Genomic DNA, 22,580 nt, shown 5'->3' on the forward strand with positions numbered 1-22,580 from the left:
GCACCTTCCAGTGAGAGACCGGCCCGAGCATAACAGAACGCAATGCAGGCAGCAAGCCAGTTGGAAAGTGTCTGTTTGGAGACAGGACGACCTAGACGGTTAGGGTCGAAGGACAAAAGGAGCTGAGGAGATGAGCGGTGAGCCCTGGTACGGTCAAGGTAGTAAGCAAGGGCACGCTTACAGTCCAGCGTGTGCAATGCCTGTTCCCCAGGATGAGAATGGGGCTTAGGGAAAAAGACAGGCAACACAATGGACTGGTTGAGATGAAAGTCCGAGACCACTTTGGGAAGGAATTTAGGATGGGTACGCAGAACCACCTTGTCATGGTGAAAAACAGTGAAAGGTGGGTCGGCAACCAGTGCATGCAGCTCACTAACCCTCCTGGCAGAGGTGATGGCAATGAGGAAAAGCACCTTCCATGTAAGAAATTTGAGTGAAGTTGTGGCAAGAGGCTCAAACGGAGGTTTCATGAGTGCTGATAAAACCACATTCAGGTCCCAGACGACTGGAGGAGGCTTCAGAGGTGGTTTGACATTGAAGAGGCCTCTCATGAACCGGGAAACCAGGGGATGAGCCGTAAGAGGTTTTCCGAGGATAGGCTCATGGAACGCAGTGATGGCACTGAGGTGGACTCTGATTGAAGTCGACTTGAGGCCAGTGTCGGAGAGAGAGAGCAAATAGTCCAGTACGGTTTCCACCGCCAATGAGGTGGGATCGTGATGATGAAGCAGACACCAAGAGGAGAACCGGGTCCACTTCTGATGGTAACATTGGAGGGTGGCCGGTTTCCTTGAGGCATCCAGAATACGACGGACAGGCTGAGATAGATTCTCTGGAGAGGTCAGCCCGAGAGAAACCAAGCTGTCAGGTGGAGCGAGGACAGATTGGGATGCAGTAGAGACTGATGTTGCTGTGTAAGTAGAGTAGGAAACACAGGAAGAGGAATGGGCTCCCTGGAGCTGAGCTGGAGTAGGAGGGAGAACCAGTGTTGGCGAGGCCACCAAGGGGCGATGAGAATCATGGTGGCTTTGTCCCTGCGGAGTTTGAATAACGTCCGCAACATCAGAGGCAGTGGAGGAAAGGCATAGAGGAACCGATCCGTCCAGTCGAGCAGGAATGCATCCGGGGCCAGACGATGAGGAGAGAAGAGTCTGGAACAGAACTGGGACAGCTGATGGTTGTGAGGAGCTGCAAAGAGGTCCACCTGAGGGGTGCCCCACTGAGCAAAGATGGAGCGGAGTGTGGGGGGATCCAGAGTCCACTCGTGAGGTTGAACGATGCGGCTGAGATTGTCGGCCAGGGAGTTCTGTTCGCCCTGGATATAGACAGCCTTGAGGAAGAGACTGCGGGCCGTGGCCCAGGTCCAGATGCGGATGGCCTCCTGACAGAGGAGGGGAGATCCGGTGCCGCCTTGCTTGTTTATGTAGTACATGGCGACTTGGTTGTCTGTGCACAGGAGAAGAACCTGAGGGTAGAGAAGGTGCTGGAAGGCCTTGAGGGCATAGAACATGGCCCTGAGTTCCAGGAAATTGATGTGATGTTGACGCTCCAGAGGGGTCCAGAGTCCCTGAGTGCGAAGTTCTCCCAGGTGAGCTCCCCATGCATAGGGGGAGGCATCTGTGGTTATGATCATGGAGTGAGGGGGTAGATGAAAGAGTAGACCCCTGGAAAGATTGGATGAGTTCAACCACCATTGAAGAGATTGCTGAAGAGACGATGTCACAGAGATGGGATGAGAAAGAGGATCGGTGGTCTGTGACCATTGGTTGGCTAGAGTCCATTGAGGTGTCCTGAGGTGGAGTCGCGCCAGAGGAAGCACATGGACCGTCGAGGCCATGTGGCCCAGGAGGACCATCATCTGCCGAGCTGGAATGGAGTGATGAAGGAGCACCTGGCGGCAGAGGTGGAGCAGGGTCCGTTGGCGGTCGGAGGGGAGAAACGCCCTCATGAGAGTGGTGTCGATAACGGCTCCAATGAACTGAAGTCGCTGTGTGGGAAGCAGATGCGACTTGGGGTAGTTGATCTTGAACCCCAGGAGATGGAGGAAGGAGATGGTGTACTGAGTGGCTTGTAGCACAAGTGGAGACGTAGGTGCTTTTACCAACCAATTGTCCAAGTAGGGGAACACCTGGAAGTTGTGAGACCTGAGAAAGGCCGCCACCACAATAAGGCACTTGGTGAACACCCTGGGCGATGATGCGAGGCCAAAGGGTAGCACCTTGTACTGATAGTGGCGGTGCTGTATCTTTAATGTAGACTCAATTAGGAGAGACTCATGGGGCAATTGAGGTTTGTCAAAACCCGGAATTGGGATGACCCTGTATAGGCTGTCAAGCTTACGAGGAGCTCCGGGGACAGTGAGTGGATTTTCCCAATTTTTATAAAAAGTTTCCCGCAGTATGTCATGGACGGGTAACTTGAGGAACTCTTTGGGAGGTTGTTCAAAGTCTAAGGCATCCAGAAAGGCCTGGGACTTTTTGGAGTCGGACTCTAAAGGAATAGAAAGAGCCGCCGACATCTCCCTGAGGAATTTGGTGAAAGAGGATTGCTCAGGCTTGGAAGTGGTATCGGGCACTGAGGGTTCCTCGTCTGTGGATGATGCGTCCTCCTCGGTACCGGGTGGGGATTCTTCCCATAAGTCCGGGTCCCTGATATCAGTGTGCGCACGCCGAGATGTCGGGGTGGAAGGCTCGGTGTGGCGGGTCTTAGAAAGAGACTTGCCAGAGCGCATGGAGACGGTACCGGGAGAGGAAGACCGGTGCTGACCTCGGTCCCGGGAAGAGTGGTGCCATTCTGGGTCCCGGGGAGACCGGTGCCCTTCCTGGTCCCGAGGAGGATCGACCTCAGAGCGAGTCTGTACCACAGGATGAGAACGGGGTGGTTCAGCCGAGAGGACTGGCATGGAAGTGTTGAGTGGCACCGAAGGGGTGGACACCGGTGGGATGGTGCGAGGCTCGGGCCGGTCTGGTACCAAAAGAAGTGGTGCCAAGAGGGTCGGTAACAGGTGCTGGAGTTGTTGCTGCAGCTGTTCCTGCAATTTGTCATGGAGTATGGCCGCGATGCGGTCATCCAGGGGTGGCACCGGGACCGCTTTTTTCTTTTTCGGATCCATAGGTGCTGCTCCACGCCCCGGCGATGAGGAGGCCAATGACGAGGCACTCACCGACATCGGGGCGTTTGCGGGGTCGGCGTGAGGCCGGGAGGACCGGCGTCGCCACTGTGGCAGGCGGGCGCTCAAGGGAGGTGGAAGGCTTCTTAGCCGGCTTACCTGGTGCCAGCGACCCCGAGGAAAGATTGGGCGTCGTCGAAGTGGTCGGTGCCGTCTTTTGCGGTACCGTCGACATCGCTGCAGGTTCCATAGCAGATCCGGTACCGAAAAGGATGTTCTGCTGGATCTGCCGATTTTTTAAGGTGCGTTTCTTAAGAGTGGCACAGCGGGTGCAGGTGTCAGCCCGATGCTCTGGACCCAAACACTGTAGGCACCAATTGTGTGGGTCAGTGAGGGAGATCGGGCGTGCACACCGCTGGCACTTCTTAAAGCCCGGTTGAGGGGGCATGAAGGGAAACACGGCCTCTGCAAAATCAAAACCGGAGGCCTGTATGGTGACAACAGGCCCCGCTGGGGCCGGTTTCAAAAAATAGAGAAAATCGAGAGATTTTTTTTTTTTTTTTTTAATCGAATAAAAAAGAGAACCCAAAGTGGGGAAAAGAGAAAAAACGAGAAAAAAGCGCGAGCGGGAAGGCAAAAAGGATGTTTTCAACGGCCGTTGAAACCACATGTGTCTTCTTCGCTCCGCGGAAACGAAGAAACTGGGGACCACGCACTCCTCCGTCGGGCGGGAAGGCACTCGCGCATGCGCGGTGCGGCCAACTAGAACTTTCTAGTGAAAAATGTCCGTACCGGGGCTCCGTCGGTGACGTCACCCATGCGTTAAGAATATGCTGCCTGCTTGTCCTGGGATAAGAGTTTTATCCCTTTAAGTGAGCAGTATCCTCTCTCGCATTCATCACATTGCTTGTTAAGAGTGTGAGGCTGCTAAGTGCCTATTAGTGAATGACACGGTGACAAAATTCATCACTGTTCCCGTCCCCGCGGATAACCGCGGGAAATAAACCCATGTCATTTTCTAGTGTCTATTTCATCCTCTGTTCTTCTACACCAGCATTCTTCAAAGCAAAGCTTGCGGGTCAGTGGTTGTGGCCATTCATACTCTGATTCTTATGGGAGCCAAGGATAATGAAGCCATTGTGACATCACTGATGTGATTGGCTCTTAGGCACTGGTGGAATGAGGCATTATGACATCACAATATCTGCTCTGTATACCACAGACTGTCATTCTGTAGTGTCTGTCTCAACCTCAGTCCTTCTACATTAGCATTCTTCAAAGCAAAGCTTGCGGGTCAGTGGTTGTGGCCATTCATACTCTGATTCTTCCCTCTTTCCTTAAAGAATGATTTGAAGATGGTTTCCCGCGGTTATCTGCGGGGACGGGAACGGTGATGAATTTTGTTACCGTGTCATTCTCTAGTGCCTATCACATCCAATGGAAGTACCTGCAAACAGCTTCAAAAATCCTCACTTTCCTCAAATCCTCATCTGAATTTCTCAAACAGAAGAAGATGACAGCTGATCCCAACAGATCAGAAATGCTACAGCCAAGCAGCAATTTATTTTCTCTGTCTACCTGCTTTTAACTGCCCCCCCCCAAATACTCACTGGTCCTGCAGTAGGGATAGGCATTCCATGCTTTCTCGTGCATATTTAGGGCTCCCTCTGGTGCTAGCATTCTTACAAATGATGGTACTTTGCTGAAGGGAAAAGAAAAAAAGAAGTAAATATTATGCTCAGCAAATCAGGCCTTTCCTTCCCATAGATAGAAAATGGGAGAAACGTTTCAGGAAATCAGGTCTTAAATGTTCATGTTTTAATGCAGGGGTCAGAAAATCTCTTTACATTAAAGGCGGTATGCTCCGTGCGCCATTCCTGCACTAAAGTCAGGCCTCAACAATCAGGAGCTGTAAGTATGTAATTTGTTACAGTGTGTCCTTGACGTGTTTTGTGCGACATATGTAGAAGTTTTATTTTGTATGTTAATATGAGGGGTACAGATAGAAGTAGAGGTAGGTTATAGAAATGGTCAGGAACCACTTCACAGGTCATGGACCTGATGGGCCACCGCAGGAGCGGACCGCTGGGCGCGATGGACCTCTGGTCTGACCCAGTGGAGGCAACTTCTTATGTTCTTATGTTCTTATGTTCTACAGATGGAAAAATTGACACTAAGCACTATTCTGTAAAGAGTGTGCACCTTTAATACAATAGTGCAGATCTCGTGCCTATGAGCACCAGACTTACGCCAGCTGAAACCTGGCATAAATGCTGGTGCCCAAGTTAAACGCGCTGACTCAGTATTCTGTAGCAATGCATGTAAATTTTGGGAACAGCTCTGACACCCCAATGCTCCTCCCATGGCCACTCCCCTTTTGAGATATGTGCTATAGGAGTTAGGCACTCTGCCTCATAGAATTGCATGCAGCCGGATGCAGGTGCAAATTCTAATTGGTGCCAATTAATGTAAATAATTGACCATTAGCACCCAATTATTGCTGTTAATTGGCTCATTAACCAATTAAGTTGTACATGCCTCTCAGGAATGCGCTCAAATTTTAACACTTAAATTTGAGCAACATTTATAGAATCAGGGGGGTAAGTGTGCAAAAGTAGCACAGTTTTGCAAATGGCCAGTGATGCCATGTACATCTGCAGAGTGTGAACTTGGAAGACGGGTTGTTGGATCTCAGGGAATTTCATTGCTCTGTGTTCCCACTCCAAGTATACAGGAAACTCTGCAAAATCAAGGTTCTAAGCCTCTGTACAGAACTAAAGATTGTAGGAATGGCAAACTCAGCTGTTGCTGAAAATTTTCTCTTCTTTCTTACCTCTGTAAGTGGTAGATCTTATGTGTGTATTGGCCTCGCTCTCCATCCTTCTCATATGGTTCATTTACCAGGACTTCCACGCCTTCACCACCACCTGTTTCATTCTTACTAGCTTCTGCCACTGAATACAACTGTCCTACTTGATACTGAAAGATTTAAGCAGAAACAGGATTACCCTCTTAGGGGGTAATTTTAGCTTTTTTTTATACAGGCAAATAGGGGTTAATATTCAAAGCAATTTAACTATCCAGAAATGGCTCATTGACAGTCAAATTGTCTTTTTAAAGCTAGCTACTAATTTTCAACAGAACTTAAACCAGTTAGTGCAACTGAAAATAACCAGCTAGTTCTGAACTGAAAACCGGCTATTTTGGTGGTGTACAGTCAGCCCTTAACTGGTCAGGATAACTGCATAAAGGTAAGTCCTATCTTTATGAGGTGCCCCACAGCAGGTTAAGTGCTCCATATTCAAAGTTTGGCATTTGTGAGCCTCCCCTCCCAGACCCCTCTAAACTTTACCTTAAAGCCCTGGTGGTCTAGCGGTGAAGTGGGTCAGCAGCAATCTTCATACGTTCCTGCCCATGAAAGCCGCAGTCAAAAATGACTGTCGTAAGTTCCCACGGCAGTCTCGCAAGACTGTGGAAACTCACAAGACCACACGGGAACTTGTAGCAGCCATTTCTGGCCACAACTTTCACAGGACAGGAGCGTAGGAAGATTGCTCCTGCCCCGCTTCACTGCTAGACCACCGGGGCTTTAAGGTAAGGTGCAAATGGTAATTCATTGCCAGGGCACATACGGCTCCTAGCAGAGTCATGATATTTTATGATCTTGGGCAAGTCACTTCATCTCCATCATCTCAGGTGCAAATTAGACCATAAGCTCACCTGGGCAGGGAGATAATGTGTGTGGTGGTGATCACTAATAAATCTCTAGTTAGTGAGAAGAAAGAGAACCCCTGCTGCACTTTTTTTTCTTTTTAAACTTTTAGGGGTCCTTTTACTAAGGTCCTATTACTAAGGTAATATTTGTGAAGATAATTAAATATTGATTTAACTAATCTATACTGGTAGGGAGATGGGGCAACAGCCGGTGATGTTATAAGGAGGCAGAAGAGCAATTTATTTCTCTCTTGGAGTAATCCCAAATTTGGGAAACATATACTCCTAAGTCTGAGGCTTGCCCCTATTAGTATTAGATTAAGTCTAATTCAATTTAATTAAAAAAAGATCAATAGTTCAACTAAGACAATTTAATGAAAATTTATAGGGAATTTAAAATCAGTGCTTATTTTTGATTCTTTACAAATGGTCTTTAATATTTGTGACAAATATAAGCCAGAAGCAATCCAAACATTCAATCTACACTACAGGCAGTGTTTAAACCACATTTTTTTTACAAAAACTTTATTCCACACTACCCTCTCCTCGATTATGTATACACAACCACCAGCAGGCACCCCTTCTGTACTTTAACCTCCATTATAGCAGAGACATAACCAGTGAAGGGTTAAGTCAGAGAAAAGAACTACACACATAGTTTAAGATTTTCTACCAAACGTACACACATTTTTAAAAAATAGTATCTGCAGAAAAATCAGATGTAAACTTTGTGGATTCATTTTGAAAAACTTTTTCTACTATTATTAAATACCAGACGCACACAGCACTGCACAGAGTCACAAAGAGTAAGAAAACAGTCCCTGCTCGAAGAGCTTACAATCTAAACAGGCAAGACAGACAAACGGGATGTCATGGATACATCTGTATATAGTTTTCAAAATGAAAAAACTCACATGTTTTCAGTTTGAAAACTACAGCAAAGACTGCAAATATAAAGAAAGGTACCTGCAGAGTTTGCAGTGACGCAGGTAGTTGAATATTGTCCCCCATTTAAATAAGGGAAAGTGGCTCTGGAAAGTTGATGTGAAAAATCAAAAAAGAACAGTGCAGAAGTATTGGAGTAAGTTGAACGGGGAAAGAAAGTTATACAAAAAAAAGTAAAGTAGAACCAACGATTCTGTTATCAGGCCTCTGTGATAAGGAGAAAGCAATAACGCTGGAGAAAGATGCTCAAAAAATGGATTCTCAAAAATACCACTTATTGAATCAAAAGTATTTTAAAAAGGAAGTGAGGGGTTAAAAAAATTTTTTGCCCAAAGGAAAAATTCAGGACTGGATTTAGACACAAGCTCTCAGCATTATATTTTGATAAGCACTGCAGCAAAATCTGTAATGCCATCTAGGCCTGCCACTTCTGTTCTCTTCAACCCCTAAAGCAAGAACTTGAACAAAACTCAGTACAGGGCTTGGAAGCTGCCACACATACTCACAGGCCCTGCCTACCATTCTATTTGCAGAGATCCCCTGGTAACAAGTACATCTGGTCCATTGCATCCTTCTGCTGGCAGCTGTGACATCCCCAGAGAGGAAACCACAATCAAAGTGAACGTCCATGTAACAAGACCAAGTAAAAGTCACAACAGACTGCAACCACAGTACTAGCAGGAGCCCTGCTCTCTCCTCTGATTCCAAAGTAAAACTTGAACCTTCCCACAAATTACCAACATTTTGTTGCATATTTTCTAACTCATTTCATAGAATTTAGTCTTAAACTGTCTCAGGAAACTGGGGATACTATTCTCTTTAAAAAAAAAACAAAAACCCAGTGCAAAACATATTTTATTTTATTAATAGATGTTTCGTTCCAAGATGCTCTCACAGGTAGATAGAAGGGGGGAGGAGAGGAGATGATTTTTATGTGGCAGGCTAGCAGAATCATAAGAACAAGACCCTAGGTTGCTTCTTTATTCTGCAAGGTAAGGGAGGTATATTGCATGAGGGAGTGATTGAATGCTTTCAGACTTTGCTTGTTTCATGTATTAACCTTTTTTGTTCTTCTTTCCTGGTTGTTTCTTTAAGTCCTGTTAGTATCTAGTCTTAAATATGTTCCCCTAAATTTTAATGATTTGTAAGGGTATAATTAGAGGGGTACTACACAGTACAAATGCTTTAGAGTAATAGATCACTTACAGGTCATTGACCTAGGGAGCCGCCGCAGGAGCGGACTGCTGGGCATGATGGACCTGTGGTCTGACTCGGCAGAGGCGATTCTTATGTTCTTAATATGATTGGTGTTAACCACTTTGACAATTTTTAGGCGGTATATCAAATTTTAATAAAACCTGGAAACTTGACATGTATCTTTATTTACTTGTTCAATAATTTATTTTTTTTTCTCTAAAAATTCATACAAATTCTGTGGATAAATATACATAGAGTTTTCAACAGTGCTGGCACATGAATATTTCCTCCCAAAATCCAGCACACTAAAACACAGATATTTCCTGTGCTTTGCTTCAGGTTTTTCTTGTATGATTCCAGCATCTTTGTCACACCAGAAGATTTTTGTGTGTGGGTGTTAGTGCTTGAAACGTCAATGTCTTGAAGTCTGTCCTGTGATAAGAATAGCCTTAATGGGTCAGACCAATGGTGGCCAATCCAGGTCACTAGTACTTGGCCAAAACCCAAGGAGTAGCAATATTTCATGCTACCGATCCAGGGCAAGCAGTGACTTCCCCCATTTAGTGATGACACAAGAGAAGGATATTATTCCCTACAGGGACTTTGTTTCTATAAACGCTACTTTTGTTGAAATAGAAACATCGAAAATGACAGCAGATAAAGACCATATGGCCTATCCAGTCTGTCTATTCATACTATCTACTAATCTCTATAATACCTTCCTTTCCCTTAGACCAGGGATGTCAAAGTCCCTCCTCGAGGGCCGCAATCCAGTCAGGTTTTCAGGCTTTCCCCAATGAATATGCACGAGATCTATTAGCATGCAATGAAAGCAGTGCATGCAAATAGGTCTCATGCATATTCATTGGGGAAATCCTGAAAACCCAACTGGATTATGGCCCTTGAGGAGGGACTTTGACACTCCTGCCTTAGACATACTCTATACTTGTCCCATGCTTTCCTTAATTCAGATACAGTCCTTTGTCTCCACCATCTCAACCTGGAAGTTGTTCTGCACATCCACCATCCTTTCTATGACAAAGTACAAATTCTTTAGATAACTCCTTGGTCCATTTTCATCCTATGCTCCCTTATTCCAGAGCATCTTATCAATTGAAAGACTTGCCTCCTGTGCATTTACACTACAGAGATATGTAAATCCTCTCCTGCCTTTTTTCCAAAGTATACATATTGAGATCTTTAAATCTTTTTCCATACGTTTTATGATTGAGACTACTGATCATTTAAGTAATCGCTCTCTGAACAGATTCCATCCTGCACTTCCAGAACTGTATACAGAACTGTAAGCGAGGTGCTGCCAGAGACAAGAACTAGACCTCTTTTTTTTTTTTTAAACAGACCACAAAACCTCTAACAGCCTAACTTTGTCATGGCATTTGAAAGTGATTGGGACAGATATAAAAAGTAGTGATAGAAACAGGGTTGGAAGGTTGGTTAAAGGACACAAGGAGTTGCTGGTATTGGTGTTAAGTGTAGTATTTACAGGAACAATTCACAAATAGCTCATTTACTTCTAAAGCATGCCAAGTACATTTTCTTTGAAGATTAGTATAAAGTACACATGCTAAAAGTGTCCGCCTGCATACTTTGTGCAGGAAGTTGAGAAAAGGAAAAAGGCTGCACAAAGGTGGGCTACTTTCCTCCCTTGACCTGAAGAGTAGCTTAATGATTAATGCGGCAGCCTGAGAACCAGGGGAACTGGGTTTGATTCCCACTGCAGCTCCTTATGACTCTAGGCCTGTCACCTAACCCTCCACTACCCCAGGTACAAAATAAGGGCCCCTATAGCAAATGCAAAAAAAGCCCATAGGAACTGAATGGGCTTTGGTTCATTTGCTGCAAGGGAATCAATACCGTGGCTTTGTAAAAGGGTCTCTAAATACCTGTATATAATATGTAAACCACTTTGAGAGAAAAGCAGTATATCAAATCCTATCCCCCCTTACTTCTGGAAACACTACCTCATAGTCTGGCTCTAAGCAGGCACACTAGAGCAGCTTAGGTTCAGGACAATTTTCAACTAACCCAAACCTTGATAAGTCTATCTTAATAATGGCTTATGGACTTTCTTTTAGGAACTTGTCCAAACCTTTTTTTAAACCCTGCTATGACTACTGCTTTTACTACATTCTCTGGCAATGAATTTCAAAGTTTAATTGCACATTGAGGGAAAAATTATAGAAACGGCGCCTAAACTTAGGCACCAAAGTTAATTAACAAATGCTGTTTAAAAGAGCAAAAAGCCACAACATTAAAGCACCTACCAGTGCCTAAATAATACAGCCCGCCATACATTTGAGGCGTCTCTTGAAGAATACAAAAAGGTGATCTAAACAACTAAAAGTCGTTAGAAACCTAGCTCGCGGAGAACGCAACGCACTTTCAAAAAATGCAGTGAATAAAAGCACGTCTCCCCATTTCTCCTCCCAGGAAGAGGGAAGGAAAAGTGAAAGTGTCAGAAAAGAAAGGATGACACCTCCTTAGAAAGAAATTGTGGTACCGTCCGAACTGACACCCCAGATTTTGTAAATCAGAAATAGGAATCCCCGCCAAACAAGGCCTGCAACTCAGAAAACCACCGAGCGGAAGCCATGGCCACAAGAAACCCTGTGTTCAATGGCACAGCTCTTTGAAGTCTCAAAAGACAAGAATGAAATGAAGCCTTCGGTAAACTGTGAAGAAGTACCTTAAGACTGTACTCCGGACAGGGCTTTCTAAGAGGTGTACGAATATATCGTACTCCGTTTAGGAAATGAACTACCGTATTTTCACGCAAATAACACGCACCCGTATAAAACGCGCACACGTGTATAGCGCGCAGAAATCACGATGATAAGCACAAAAACTTTGGTATAACGCGCTCACGATTATACCGCGCATGCTGCCCGACTCTCCGTTCACCCCCCTGACTTCCGTGCACTGCCCCGCCTCTCCGTGCGCTGTCCCGACTCTCCGTTCACCCCCCCCCTGACTTCCGTGCACTGCCCTGACTTTCCGTGCGCTGTCCCGACTCTCCGTTCACCCCCCCTGACTTCCGTGCACTGCCCCGCCTCTCCGTGCGCTGTCCCGACTCTGCGTTCACCCCCCCCCTGACTTCCGTGCACTGCCCTGACTTTCCGTGCGCTGTCCCGACTCTCCGTTCACCCCCCCTGACTTCCGTGCACTGCCCCGCCTCTCCGTGCGCTGTCCCGACTCTCCGTTCACCCCCCCTGACTTCCATGCACTGCCCTGACTTTCCGTGCGCTGTCCCGACTCTCCGTTCACCCCCCCTGACTTCCGTGCACTGCCCCGACTTTCCGTGCGCTGTCCCGACTCTCCGTTCACCCCCCTGACTTCCGTGCACTGCCCCGCCTCTCCGTGCGCTGTCCCGACTCTCCGTTCACCCCCCCCCCCCGACGTCCGATTCATCCCCCCCCCGGCAGGACCATTCGCACCCCCACCCCGAAGGACCGCCGACTCCCCGACAATATCGGGCCAGGAGGGAGCCCAAACCCTCCTGGCCACGGCGACCCCCTACCCCCACCCCGCACTACATTACGGGCAGGAGGGATCCCAGGCCCTCCTGCCCTCGACGCAAACCCCCCTCCCCCCCAACGACCGCCCCCCCCAAGAACCTCTGACCGCCCCCCCAGCCGACCCGCGACCCCCCTGGCGACCCCCACGACGCCCCCACCCCCCTTCCCCGTACCTTTGGTAGTTGGGCCAGAAGGGAGCCCAAACCCTCCTGGCCACGGCGACCCCCTAACCCCACCCCGCACTACATTACGGGCAGGAGGGATCCCAGGCCCTCCTGCCCTCGACGCAAACCCCCCTCCCCCCCACCGACCGCCCCCCCCAAGCACCTCCGACCGCCCCCCCAGCCGACCCGCGACCCCCCTGGCGACCCCCACGACGCCCCCACCCCCCTTCCCCGTACCTTTGGTAGTTGGGCCAGAAGGGAGCCCAAACCCTCCTGGCCACGGCGACCCCCTAACCCCACCCCGCACTACATTACGGGCAGGAGGGATCCCAGGCCCTCCTGCCCTCGACGCAAACCCCCCCCCCCCCCAACGACCGCCCCCCCCAAGAACCTCCGACCGCCCCCCCAGCCGACCCGCGACCCCCCTGGCCGACCCCCACGACCCCCCCACCCCCCTTCCCCGTACCTTTGGAAGTTGGCCGGACAGACGGGAGCCAAACCCGCCTGTCCGGCAGGCAGCCAACGAAGGAATGAGGCCGGATTGGCCCATCCGTCCTAAAGCTCCGCCTACTGGTGGGGCCTAAGGCGCGTGGGCCAATCAGAATAGGCCCTGGAGCCTTAGGTCCCACCTGGGGGCGCGGCCTGAGGCACATGGGCCCAACCCGACCATGTGCCTCAGGCCGCGCCCCCAGGTGGGACCTAAGGCTCCAGGGCCTATTCTGATTGGCCCACGCGCCTTAGGCCCCACCAGTAGGCGGAGCTTTAGGACGGATGGGCCAATCCGGCCTCATTCCTTCGTTGGCTGCCTGCCGGACAGGCGGGTTTGGCTCCCGTCTGTCCGGCCAACTTCCAAAGGTACGGGGAAGGGGGGTGGGGGGGTCGTGGGGGTCGGCCAGGGGGGTCGCGGGTCGGCTGGGGGGGCGGTCGGAGGTTCTTGGGGGGGGGACGGTCGTTGGGGGGGAGGGGGGTTTGCGTCGAGGGCAGGAGGGCCTGGGATCCCTCCTGCCCGTAATGTAGTGCGGGGTGGGGTTAGGGGGTCGCCGTGGCCAGGAGGGTTTGGGCTCCCTTCTGGCCCGATATTGTCGGGAAGTCGGCGGTCCTTCGGGGTGGGGGTGCGAGTGGTCCTGCCGGGGGGGGGGATGTATCGGACGTCGGGGAGTCGGCCGGGCAAGAGGGCTTGGGCTCCCTCTTGCTCCGATCGTGGATGCGGGTGCGGGTGGGAGCGTGTGCGAGTGGTCGTTCGGGGTGGGGGTGCGAGTGGTCCTGCTGGGGGGGTGAATCGGGCGTCGGGCGGGGTGGGAACTATGTTTTAAAACTTTCGTATACCGCGCTCACGCATATAGCGCGCGAGGGGTATGCGCGGTAGGTAAAAACGCGTATAACGCGCGCGTTATATGCGTGAAAATACGGTACATGAAGCTGAGAAGGAAGTGAAGAGCAATATACCTAGCCCTTGTAACAAGCTAAGAATGGCACTTGAAGCTGAAGGGAATTGAACACTAAGCCCTCGACAATACACCTGTGCCAAAAAAGAACTCTGGAAGGGTGCAAATGTTGAGAAGTATCCAAGAAAGGAAAAACCTCCAAAAGGAAGCAGAAGCCACAGGTGAAGATGTCTGTAGCGCCTGGATAAGAGAAGAAACAACCTGCTTCACATAACCCTTACACGTCAGCCATGGCTTTTCAAAAGCTAGGTCATAATACCAAAGTAATATGAATATCCATGTTAATCGGGCCCTAGGTGAGCAAATCCGGAGATACCAGGAAACTCAACAGTCCGGCTCTCGAAAGACTCATCAGATCCGCATAGCAAGGATGGCGCAGCCAATCCAGAGATTCTACAAAAACTGTGCCCTGAAAGCGAGCTTGAGGGTGACGGGATAATCGCACGCCAGACACCAGTGCGCCGACAATCCAGTGCTGACAATTCAGTGCAAAAAAGAAGCGTGCCGCCGAAAAACTTATTTTTAAAGAGCTCCGACTGGGGTGTGTATGGGGGAACCCCCCCACTTTAATGCATAGTGTTCATGCTGCCATTGGAGGGGGGGGGGGTTGTAGAGAAAATGGAACTTTTCCTGAAAAAATCAGAAACAGTTCTGTTTTCTCTACAATGGGGTGGGTTGCACCCCCACACCCCCCCAACGCCAGCGCAAACACTATGCATTAAAGTGGGGGGTTCCCCCCACACACCCCGTCGGTGCTCTTTAAAAATAAGTTTTTCAGCAGCGTGTTTTTCTTGCGCTGAATTGTCAGCGCTGGATTGTTGGCGCGCTGGTGTCTTGCGCGCCACTGACTATGAACCAAGCTTGAGATGGCAAATCCAAGTCCATCATCAGCCAGGGGAAAACACTGAAAAAGAAACCAGAGACGAGTTGATAGGGAGGGTTGGTAGGGAGGGTTTGATGGTTTTTGTATACAAATTTGAGCTACCTTGTTGTGCTTTGTTCATGATTCTGATTGTTATTGTTTCTTGGTGCTCAATAAAATATATTTAACGATAAAACAAGATTTTTGGTTAAAAAAAGGGACCAAAAATGGAGGTCTCGGTTTATATTTGAATCTCTCATGTCTCCATACCATCCGATAACCAGCATTTCATCTTCAACCCCACCCTGTCCTCCTGCAGTAACCCTCATATCTCACCGTTCCCCCTCCCCCTCCTGTAGTAACCCTCATATCAAGTTTCAAGTTTTATGGTTATTTGATATATCGCCTATCGTAATACTAAGTGATTATACAACAAAATATTTAAAATCAGGGGGTACACAACAAAAATATATATTATCAGGTACAAAGACAGAATGGACTAACATGGCACAAAAGGACTAAGGGTGAACTTCAATAAGGTATAGTAGGAGAGTGTGGTGCAATGGTAAAAACTACAGCCTCAGCACCATGAGGTTGTGGATTCAACCCCACGATGCTCTTTGTGACCCTGGGCAAGTCATTTAATCCCCCCATTTCCCCAGGCACATTAGATAGATTGTGAGCCCAAGGGGACAGACAGGGAAAAATGCTTAAGTATCTGAATAAATTCATGTAAACCGTTCTGAGCTCCCCTGGGAGAACAGTATAAAAAATTGAATGAATAAATAAATAATATAAACGATAGAAAACAAAAAAAGAAGGATAGAACAAAGGGATATCTCACCTCCCCCCCGATGATCCGCATTTCTTTCTTAACACCCCACCCCTGCAGCAACCAACATTTCCTGTCTTCTCGCCCCCCCATGACCAGCATTTGTTTCTCAAAACCCCCTGCTGCCGTTGCAACTGCAATTGATGTTTCCCACTTGCCCACCTGACAACCAGTTTGTCACTTAACAGCTTCTCTGGCAGACGCTGACACAGTTATTCACTGACTGAATCAGAGCAGGGCTCTGAGCATCTGCGCATGCTCTTAGGTCTGCCGGCTCCCGGTTTATACTCAGATAGGTTTATATTTGAGCATATATGGTATCTATATACTCATATAGATATCCATACATGTGTGTCTATATATACACACATACATGCATTTGCCAAGTGATATGATACAATTTCTTGAGGCATGCTCCGATTCTTTTCCCTACCTTTCCCCTGCTAGGTTAACTCTTAGGGCTCCTTTTACAAAAGGTGCGCTAGCGTTTTTAGCGCACGCAACAGATTAGTGCAAGCTGTAGCATGCGCTAGCCAAAAAACTACCGCCTGCTCAAGAGAACGCGGTAGCATCTAGTGCGCACTATTCCGTGCGTTAAGGCCCTAATGCACCTTTGTAAAAGGAACTCTTAGTACTTTAGGTATATTTAATTTTTTATTCTTCTAAATTCTATTGTGATATCAAGTGACTTAACAGTATAGTTTTCTTAGTAATTCTAGTAATGCTTAGAGCAGGGGTGCCCAAAAGGTCGATCGCGATCGACTGATAGATCGCGAAAGCAACGCAAGTCAATCGCGTTGCCTTCGCATTCTACTTGCTTCCCAAGAACCAGATGGACCCGAAGCATCCTGGCGGTCCTCGCACACCCGGCAACTCCACTCACTACCTGCATGGAAATGCACCAGTCAGTCAGTCAGCCTCCCTCCCCCTCCCCCCCCACCGTCCTACCTTCTCTCAGGGATTCCCAGGCCAGCCCTGGAGCTTTCCCCTCTGCCACGGGCCTCCCCACCGGAAGCAGGAAGTTGCGTCAAGTGAGGGGGACTGGGGGGCAAGAAGCGGCAGCGAGCGCGAACTCCGGGGGATCAGTCACGAGCACCCTCGGAGATGGCGGTGCGGAGGGTAGAAGCAGGATGAAGGAAGGATTCAGGGGGTGGGGGAGAGAACCGATTGAACGCCTCTTCGCTTCATTGATGTCCCTGGGGGGGGCGGTCGTCCTTGGAAATACATGCAGAAAACTCCCATTCCATGCAGCAGTTTGTGACAGGTAGTGTCTGTGGTTCCTAGGGGGAGGAGGGGAGGTGGTGGTTTGGAAGCCTGTGCCCCGATGGTGGCAGCGGTTTGAAGGCCTGTTCCCCGATGGCAGTGGCAGTGGCTTGGGAGCAGGCACAGAGACAGAAAGAAGGGGGAGCAGGGAGACAGAAAGAAAGGGGGAAAGGAGAGAAAGACAGACAGAAAGAAAGAGGGACAGGAAGACAAAGAAAGAAAGATGGGACAGGAAGACAGAAAGAAAGGGGGGACAGGAAGACAGAAAGAAAGAAAGGGGAGGGGTGCAGAGAGAGTGGAAGAAAAGGTGTCAGGTCAAAAGCATGCCAGGACAAAGGCGCACGCAGACAATTGAACGCAGTGCGGAGGTGCGTGCCGAAGAAAAAATTACTGTTTTTAGGGGCTCCGACGGGGGTGGGTGGGGGGGAACCCCCCCACTTTACTTAATACAGATCGCACCGCATTGTGGGGGCATTGTGGGGGTTTTGGGGGGTTGTAACCCCCCACATTTTAATGAAAACCACTTTTTCCCTGTTTTTAGGGAAAAAGTTAAGTTTCCAGTAAAATGTGGGGGGTTACAAACCCCCAAACCCCCCACAACTCCGCCGCGATCTGTATTAAGTAAAGTGGGGGGGGGCTCCCCAACAAAACCCCTCTTCGGAGCCCCTAAAAACAGTAATTTTCTTCGGCGCGCACCTCTGTCTTGCGCTCAGTTGTCGGCGCGCGCTTTTGTCTTCCGCGATTATGTCTATGAACCGGAAGAAAAAGTTGTCGGAGGGAATGAGGTCTGGAAGCATACAGCAGGCTGAAAGAAGGGAAGAAATATTGGATGCACAGTCAGAAGAATAAAGTGCAACCAGACACTCATGAAATCACCAGACAACAAAGATAAGAAAAATGATTTTATTTTCAATTTAGTGATAAAAATGTGTCCATTTTGAGAATTTATATCTGCTGTCTATATTTTGTACTATGGCCCCCTTTTACTAAACCGCAAAAGCAGTTTTTAGCGTAGGCTATGAGCGTTGAGAGCAGCGCGGGGTATTTAGCGCAGCTCCCTGTGCTAAAAACCGCTATCGCGGTATAGTAAAAAGGGAGGGGATATATTTATCTATTTTTGTATAGCTGTTACTGAGGTGACATTGCATAAAGTCATCAGCCTTGACCTGTTTGAAAACCCCCCGGAATATACATGATAATTAACATTTTCTCTGCGTACAGTGTGCTTTGTGTTTTTTAAAATTTTATTGTTGGTAGATCATTTTGACTTGGTCATTTTAAAAGTAGCTCGCAAGCCCAAAAAGTGTGGGCACCCCTGGCTTAGAGGCTTAGTTATCACCTTGGGCTATCATTAAGACTTATTTTACAAATAACTTGTGCTATTTTAGCATAGGTCCCATTTTATGCAATTAGTTAGTAATAACAGGGGTTAACAGTAATATGCAATAACACATATTAGCAGTAGCCCACGCTTAAGAAAGAATTCAATATGGTACCTCTATAAAACAGCATTCAGTGTCTGCTAAAAGCCAACTTAAGACACACTTCAATGGGAAAATTCTGTAAATCCATGTGCAATGTTTGAGAGTGCCCTGACATGCCCCCTTTTCAGATACCCATGACTGAAGTTAGGTGCTGTGCATTATAAGATAGTGTGCAGCAAGATGTGTAGGCAAATGGGGGGATCACCGCTAGGGGTGAGCAACCTTGAAAGAGACCTGGGAGTGATGGTGGACACAACATTGAAGGCGTCGGCGCAGTGCGCCACAGCCTCAAGGAAAGCGAACAGAATGTTGGGTATCATTAAGAAAGGTATCACGACCAGGACGAAGGAAGTCATCCTGCCATTATATCGTGCAATGGTGCGCCCACACCTGGAGTACTGTGTCCAGTACTGGTCGCCGTACCTCAAGAAGGACATGGTGGTACTTGAGAGAGTCCAGAGAAGAGCAACTAAGCTAATAAAGGGTATGGGGGACCTCTCATATACTGACAGACTGAAAAAGCTGGGGCTTTTCTCGCTGGAAAAGCGGCGACTTAGAGGAGACATGATAGAAACCTTCAAGATCATGAAGGGCATAGAAAAAGTGGACAGGGACAGATTTTTCAAACTATGGGGAACCACAAGTACAAGGGGGCACTCGGAGAAATTGAGAGGGGAAAGGTTTAGAACAAATACCAGGAAGTTCTTTTTCACCCAGAGGGTGGTGGATACATGGAACGCGCTGCCGGAGGATGTGATAAGCAGAAGCACGCTACAGGGCTTCAAAGAGGGTCTGGACAGGTACCTGGAGGACAAAGGGATTGAGGGGTACAGATAAGAGTAGAGGTAAGGTTATAGGGATAGGATTAGAGGTAATTTGTAAAATTAGTCAGAGACCACTGTTCAGGCAGTGGGCCTGATGAGCCGCCACGAGAGCGGACCGCTGGGCAAGATGGACCTCTGGTCTGACTCAGCGGAGGCAACTTCTTATGTTCTTATGTTCAAATAAGACTGCCAATTGACATCAACTATTGATGTTTCCAAACTCATTAGTGAATTTATCTGTGCATGCACAAAGTTGGGCTAGACTAAGTCAAGGCACTGGTCTTTGACCTACAGGCCGCCATGGGAGCCAAGGCACTGGTCTGACCTAGCAGCGGCAATTCTTATGTTCTTATGAAATTTGGGTGTGATATGTAGTGACTGAATTGCAGTTGCTCCTGGTTGCTATGTGTACTGCCTCCTAGAGGTGATGAAATAGGACATCTATTGTGAGAGAGTGGCGCACCCTGTGGATCAACTGTGCCATCCATCCTTTAAATATGCTGATAGCGACATGTAACAGTTGGATACATTATCACACGGTTGTTGCATTTTAGACTTCTTTCCAAACCAATAGAATGTTTGAAAACTGCTTCATTTAAATTGGCTTCCCCTTTCTCCTCTAGGTCACAGACAAATACACTATACACAGAGGCATCGCAGATATAAACCCACACGAACACACATGCAAATGTAGAGGGGCTGCTTTCTACAGAAACAAAAAATGATGGCAGATAAATACCATACAATCAATCTGGTCTGCCCATCCATACAATCTATTAATCCTCTATGCTAATCCCATGCTTTCTTGAACTCAAGATGCAGTCCTCATCTCCATCACATCCACTTGGTATGATATTTGCATTAATGCAAAGACCAGCTACTTAGCAGTATATTATGGTAAATGCTGCATATTGCTTTTTGATATTCTTTTTTGTATGACCCACGCACAAAATTGAACAAGGACAAATTATTGTGTGTTATCAATGTTGGCATGTCAGATGATCACATACACCGTACTAAATAATTTACAGCCAGTCACAGCTCTAGAATAAAACATCCTTAAGATGAATTCAAGATCTTCCTACAATAGATGGGCAGCAAAACAAGTTGTTTGTAGGAACACACTACTTGATTTGTTTGATGGCTGCAGTACTGCTAGCTATCCCATTTTTTTCTTGAAATTTTGCTCCCTCATGTTAATTGGTGGTCTAAAAAGATCTCATCTTTTCAGAATTTATTCCCCCTTTAAATTTATTATCTTCCACCATCTCTTAAAAAGTCTCAGGAGATTATGGAAGGGGAAAATGCTCAAACCTTCACAGGTTGACTTAAAGAACTTATCTGCTATACTTGAAGAATCTATCTCCGAGTCAACGTTGAGAGCAACATTACTGACATCTTTTTTGTTTTCCAATAGGACTTGGATTAATTCATGAAGCTATACTTTAAATTATAAAAAAAAATTGTTTTATGGTAAATGTATATGAGCATACCTAGATATGACAAAAGTTAAGCGGAGACTTAGAGGAGACATGATAGAAACCTTCAAGATCCTGAAGGGTATAGAAAAGGTAGACAGAGACAGATTTTTCAGATTATGGGGAACCACAAGTACAAGGAGGCACTCGGAGAAATTAAAAGGGGACAGGTTTAGAACAAATGCCAGAAAGTTCTTTTTCACCCAGAGGGTGGTGGATACATGGAACGCGCTTCCGGAGGCTGTGACAGGCCAGAGCACATTACAGGACTTCAAAGAAGGTTTGGATAGGTTCCTAGAGGATAAAGGAATTGAGGGGTACAGATAGGAGTAGCGGTAGGTTATAGGGATAGTCTGGGACCACTGCTCAGGCAATGGGCCTGATGGGCCGCCGCGGGAGCGGACCGCTGGGCGAGATGGACCTCTGGTCGACTCAGCGGAGGCAACTTCTTATGTTCTTATGTTACTCAAAAAAGAAGGAAACAGTTTTTGTCTTTAAGACAAGACCTAATATCTTTGGGAGCATCCTTCCTTCCAGCTTACCCTTGTAAGTGTATTGTAAACTACACACAAATTAAGTATGTATTCTTTCTTCCAGGTCAGTTAAATGGAACAATTGCCTTACCGCCTTCATCTCCAACTCCCCGCCCTACCACCTGTTCAGGAAGTCACTAAAAACCTACCTCTTCGACAAATTCCGCTAACGCTGCCTTCCCTCCTTCCCTGCACCCTCCTGACCTCGACATGCCTCCATTCCCTCTGACTACGCCCCCCTCCCAAGCCACTATGGCCTCTCTTTCTCAATCTCTGTTTTATCTAATTGCCCTGCCTTTTCATTGCCTCCATTTAACATCACTGTAAATGTACCACCGCTATAACATGTAACATCGCTGTATACGTACAGTCTCTTCTTTAGTATATGCCTTTTTATTACTGCTATTTATGTAACATCTCTGTAAATGTAACAACACTGTAATATGTATCATCGCTGTAAATGTACAGTCTCTTCTATTGTTAACCGCATTGAACTTCCATGGTATTGCGGTATACAAGAATAAAGTTATTATTATTATTATTATTAAAATCCTTTTTGGAGATGAAAAAGATAGTCTGATGAAGTATACATAGGTGCATTGAACTAATGGCAGCAAACTTTGAGTTAGAGTGTTATAGCCTTACTTTTTTAATTTATATGCATTGTGATTAAGAAATTTACTTCTCCAAATATACAGGCCATACTTCCCTTATTATTGTAGTATAAGGGAAGGATTTACAATTATTCCGTCTGTTTAATTTTTGATGCCTTATATTAACTTTATTCTACTGTATTTCTTTAACAAGAAGTTGTTTTCTTGTAAATTTTGTTGAAAATATAAATAAAGAATTAAAAAAATAAATAAAAAGATCTCATGAAGTGATTAACAGCCCAGTGATGGTGGATTGACTTAGCTGGCTGGAGAAGGGGGGGGGGGGTCAAATTTGGCTGTCAGTTAGCCAAATGGTTACCGTATATACTCCAGAAAAGAAAAGAGTTGGACTGGCAAAATATATAACACGCTTAACTCAGCTGTGTGAAACAGTGCTCAGAAGGTGTTGTTCTTGGACCAGACTACAGGGAAAAGCTTGTCTGCTTGCACGTCTGAATCTTAAGCTCTTAATCATTGCACTGTCATACAGGTTGGTTAGAAAAATATCTTTTGACTTATTACTGAAGAAACTGCAAATGTG

The 22,580-nt window shown here is 47.2% G+C and overlaps 1 protein-coding gene across 1 annotated transcript in view; it reads right to left on the bottom strand.

Annotated features, from left to right (window-relative positions):
* Positions 1 to 22,580, bottom strand: part of PITPNA (phosphatidylinositol transfer protein alpha) — a 56,697-nt gene that overhangs the window by 28,170 nt on the left and 5,947 nt on the right. Inside the window, exons 3-4 of the mRNA XM_033922510.1 lie at positions 5,943 to 6,088; positions 4,720 to 4,811 (exon numbers count right to left, since the gene is read on the bottom strand). Coding sequence (XP_033778401.1) covers positions 4,720 to 4,811; positions 5,943 to 6,088 — 238 coding nt within the window. The remainder of the gene's footprint in view (positions 1 to 4,719; positions 4,812 to 5,942; positions 6,089 to 22,580) is intronic.

This window comes from Geotrypetes seraphini, chromosome 15 (assembly GCF_902459505.1).
Source record: "Geotrypetes seraphini chromosome 15, aGeoSer1.1, whole genome shotgun sequence".
NCBI classification, from domain to species: domain Eukaryota; kingdom Metazoa; phylum Chordata; class Amphibia; order Gymnophiona; family Dermophiidae; genus Geotrypetes; species Geotrypetes seraphini.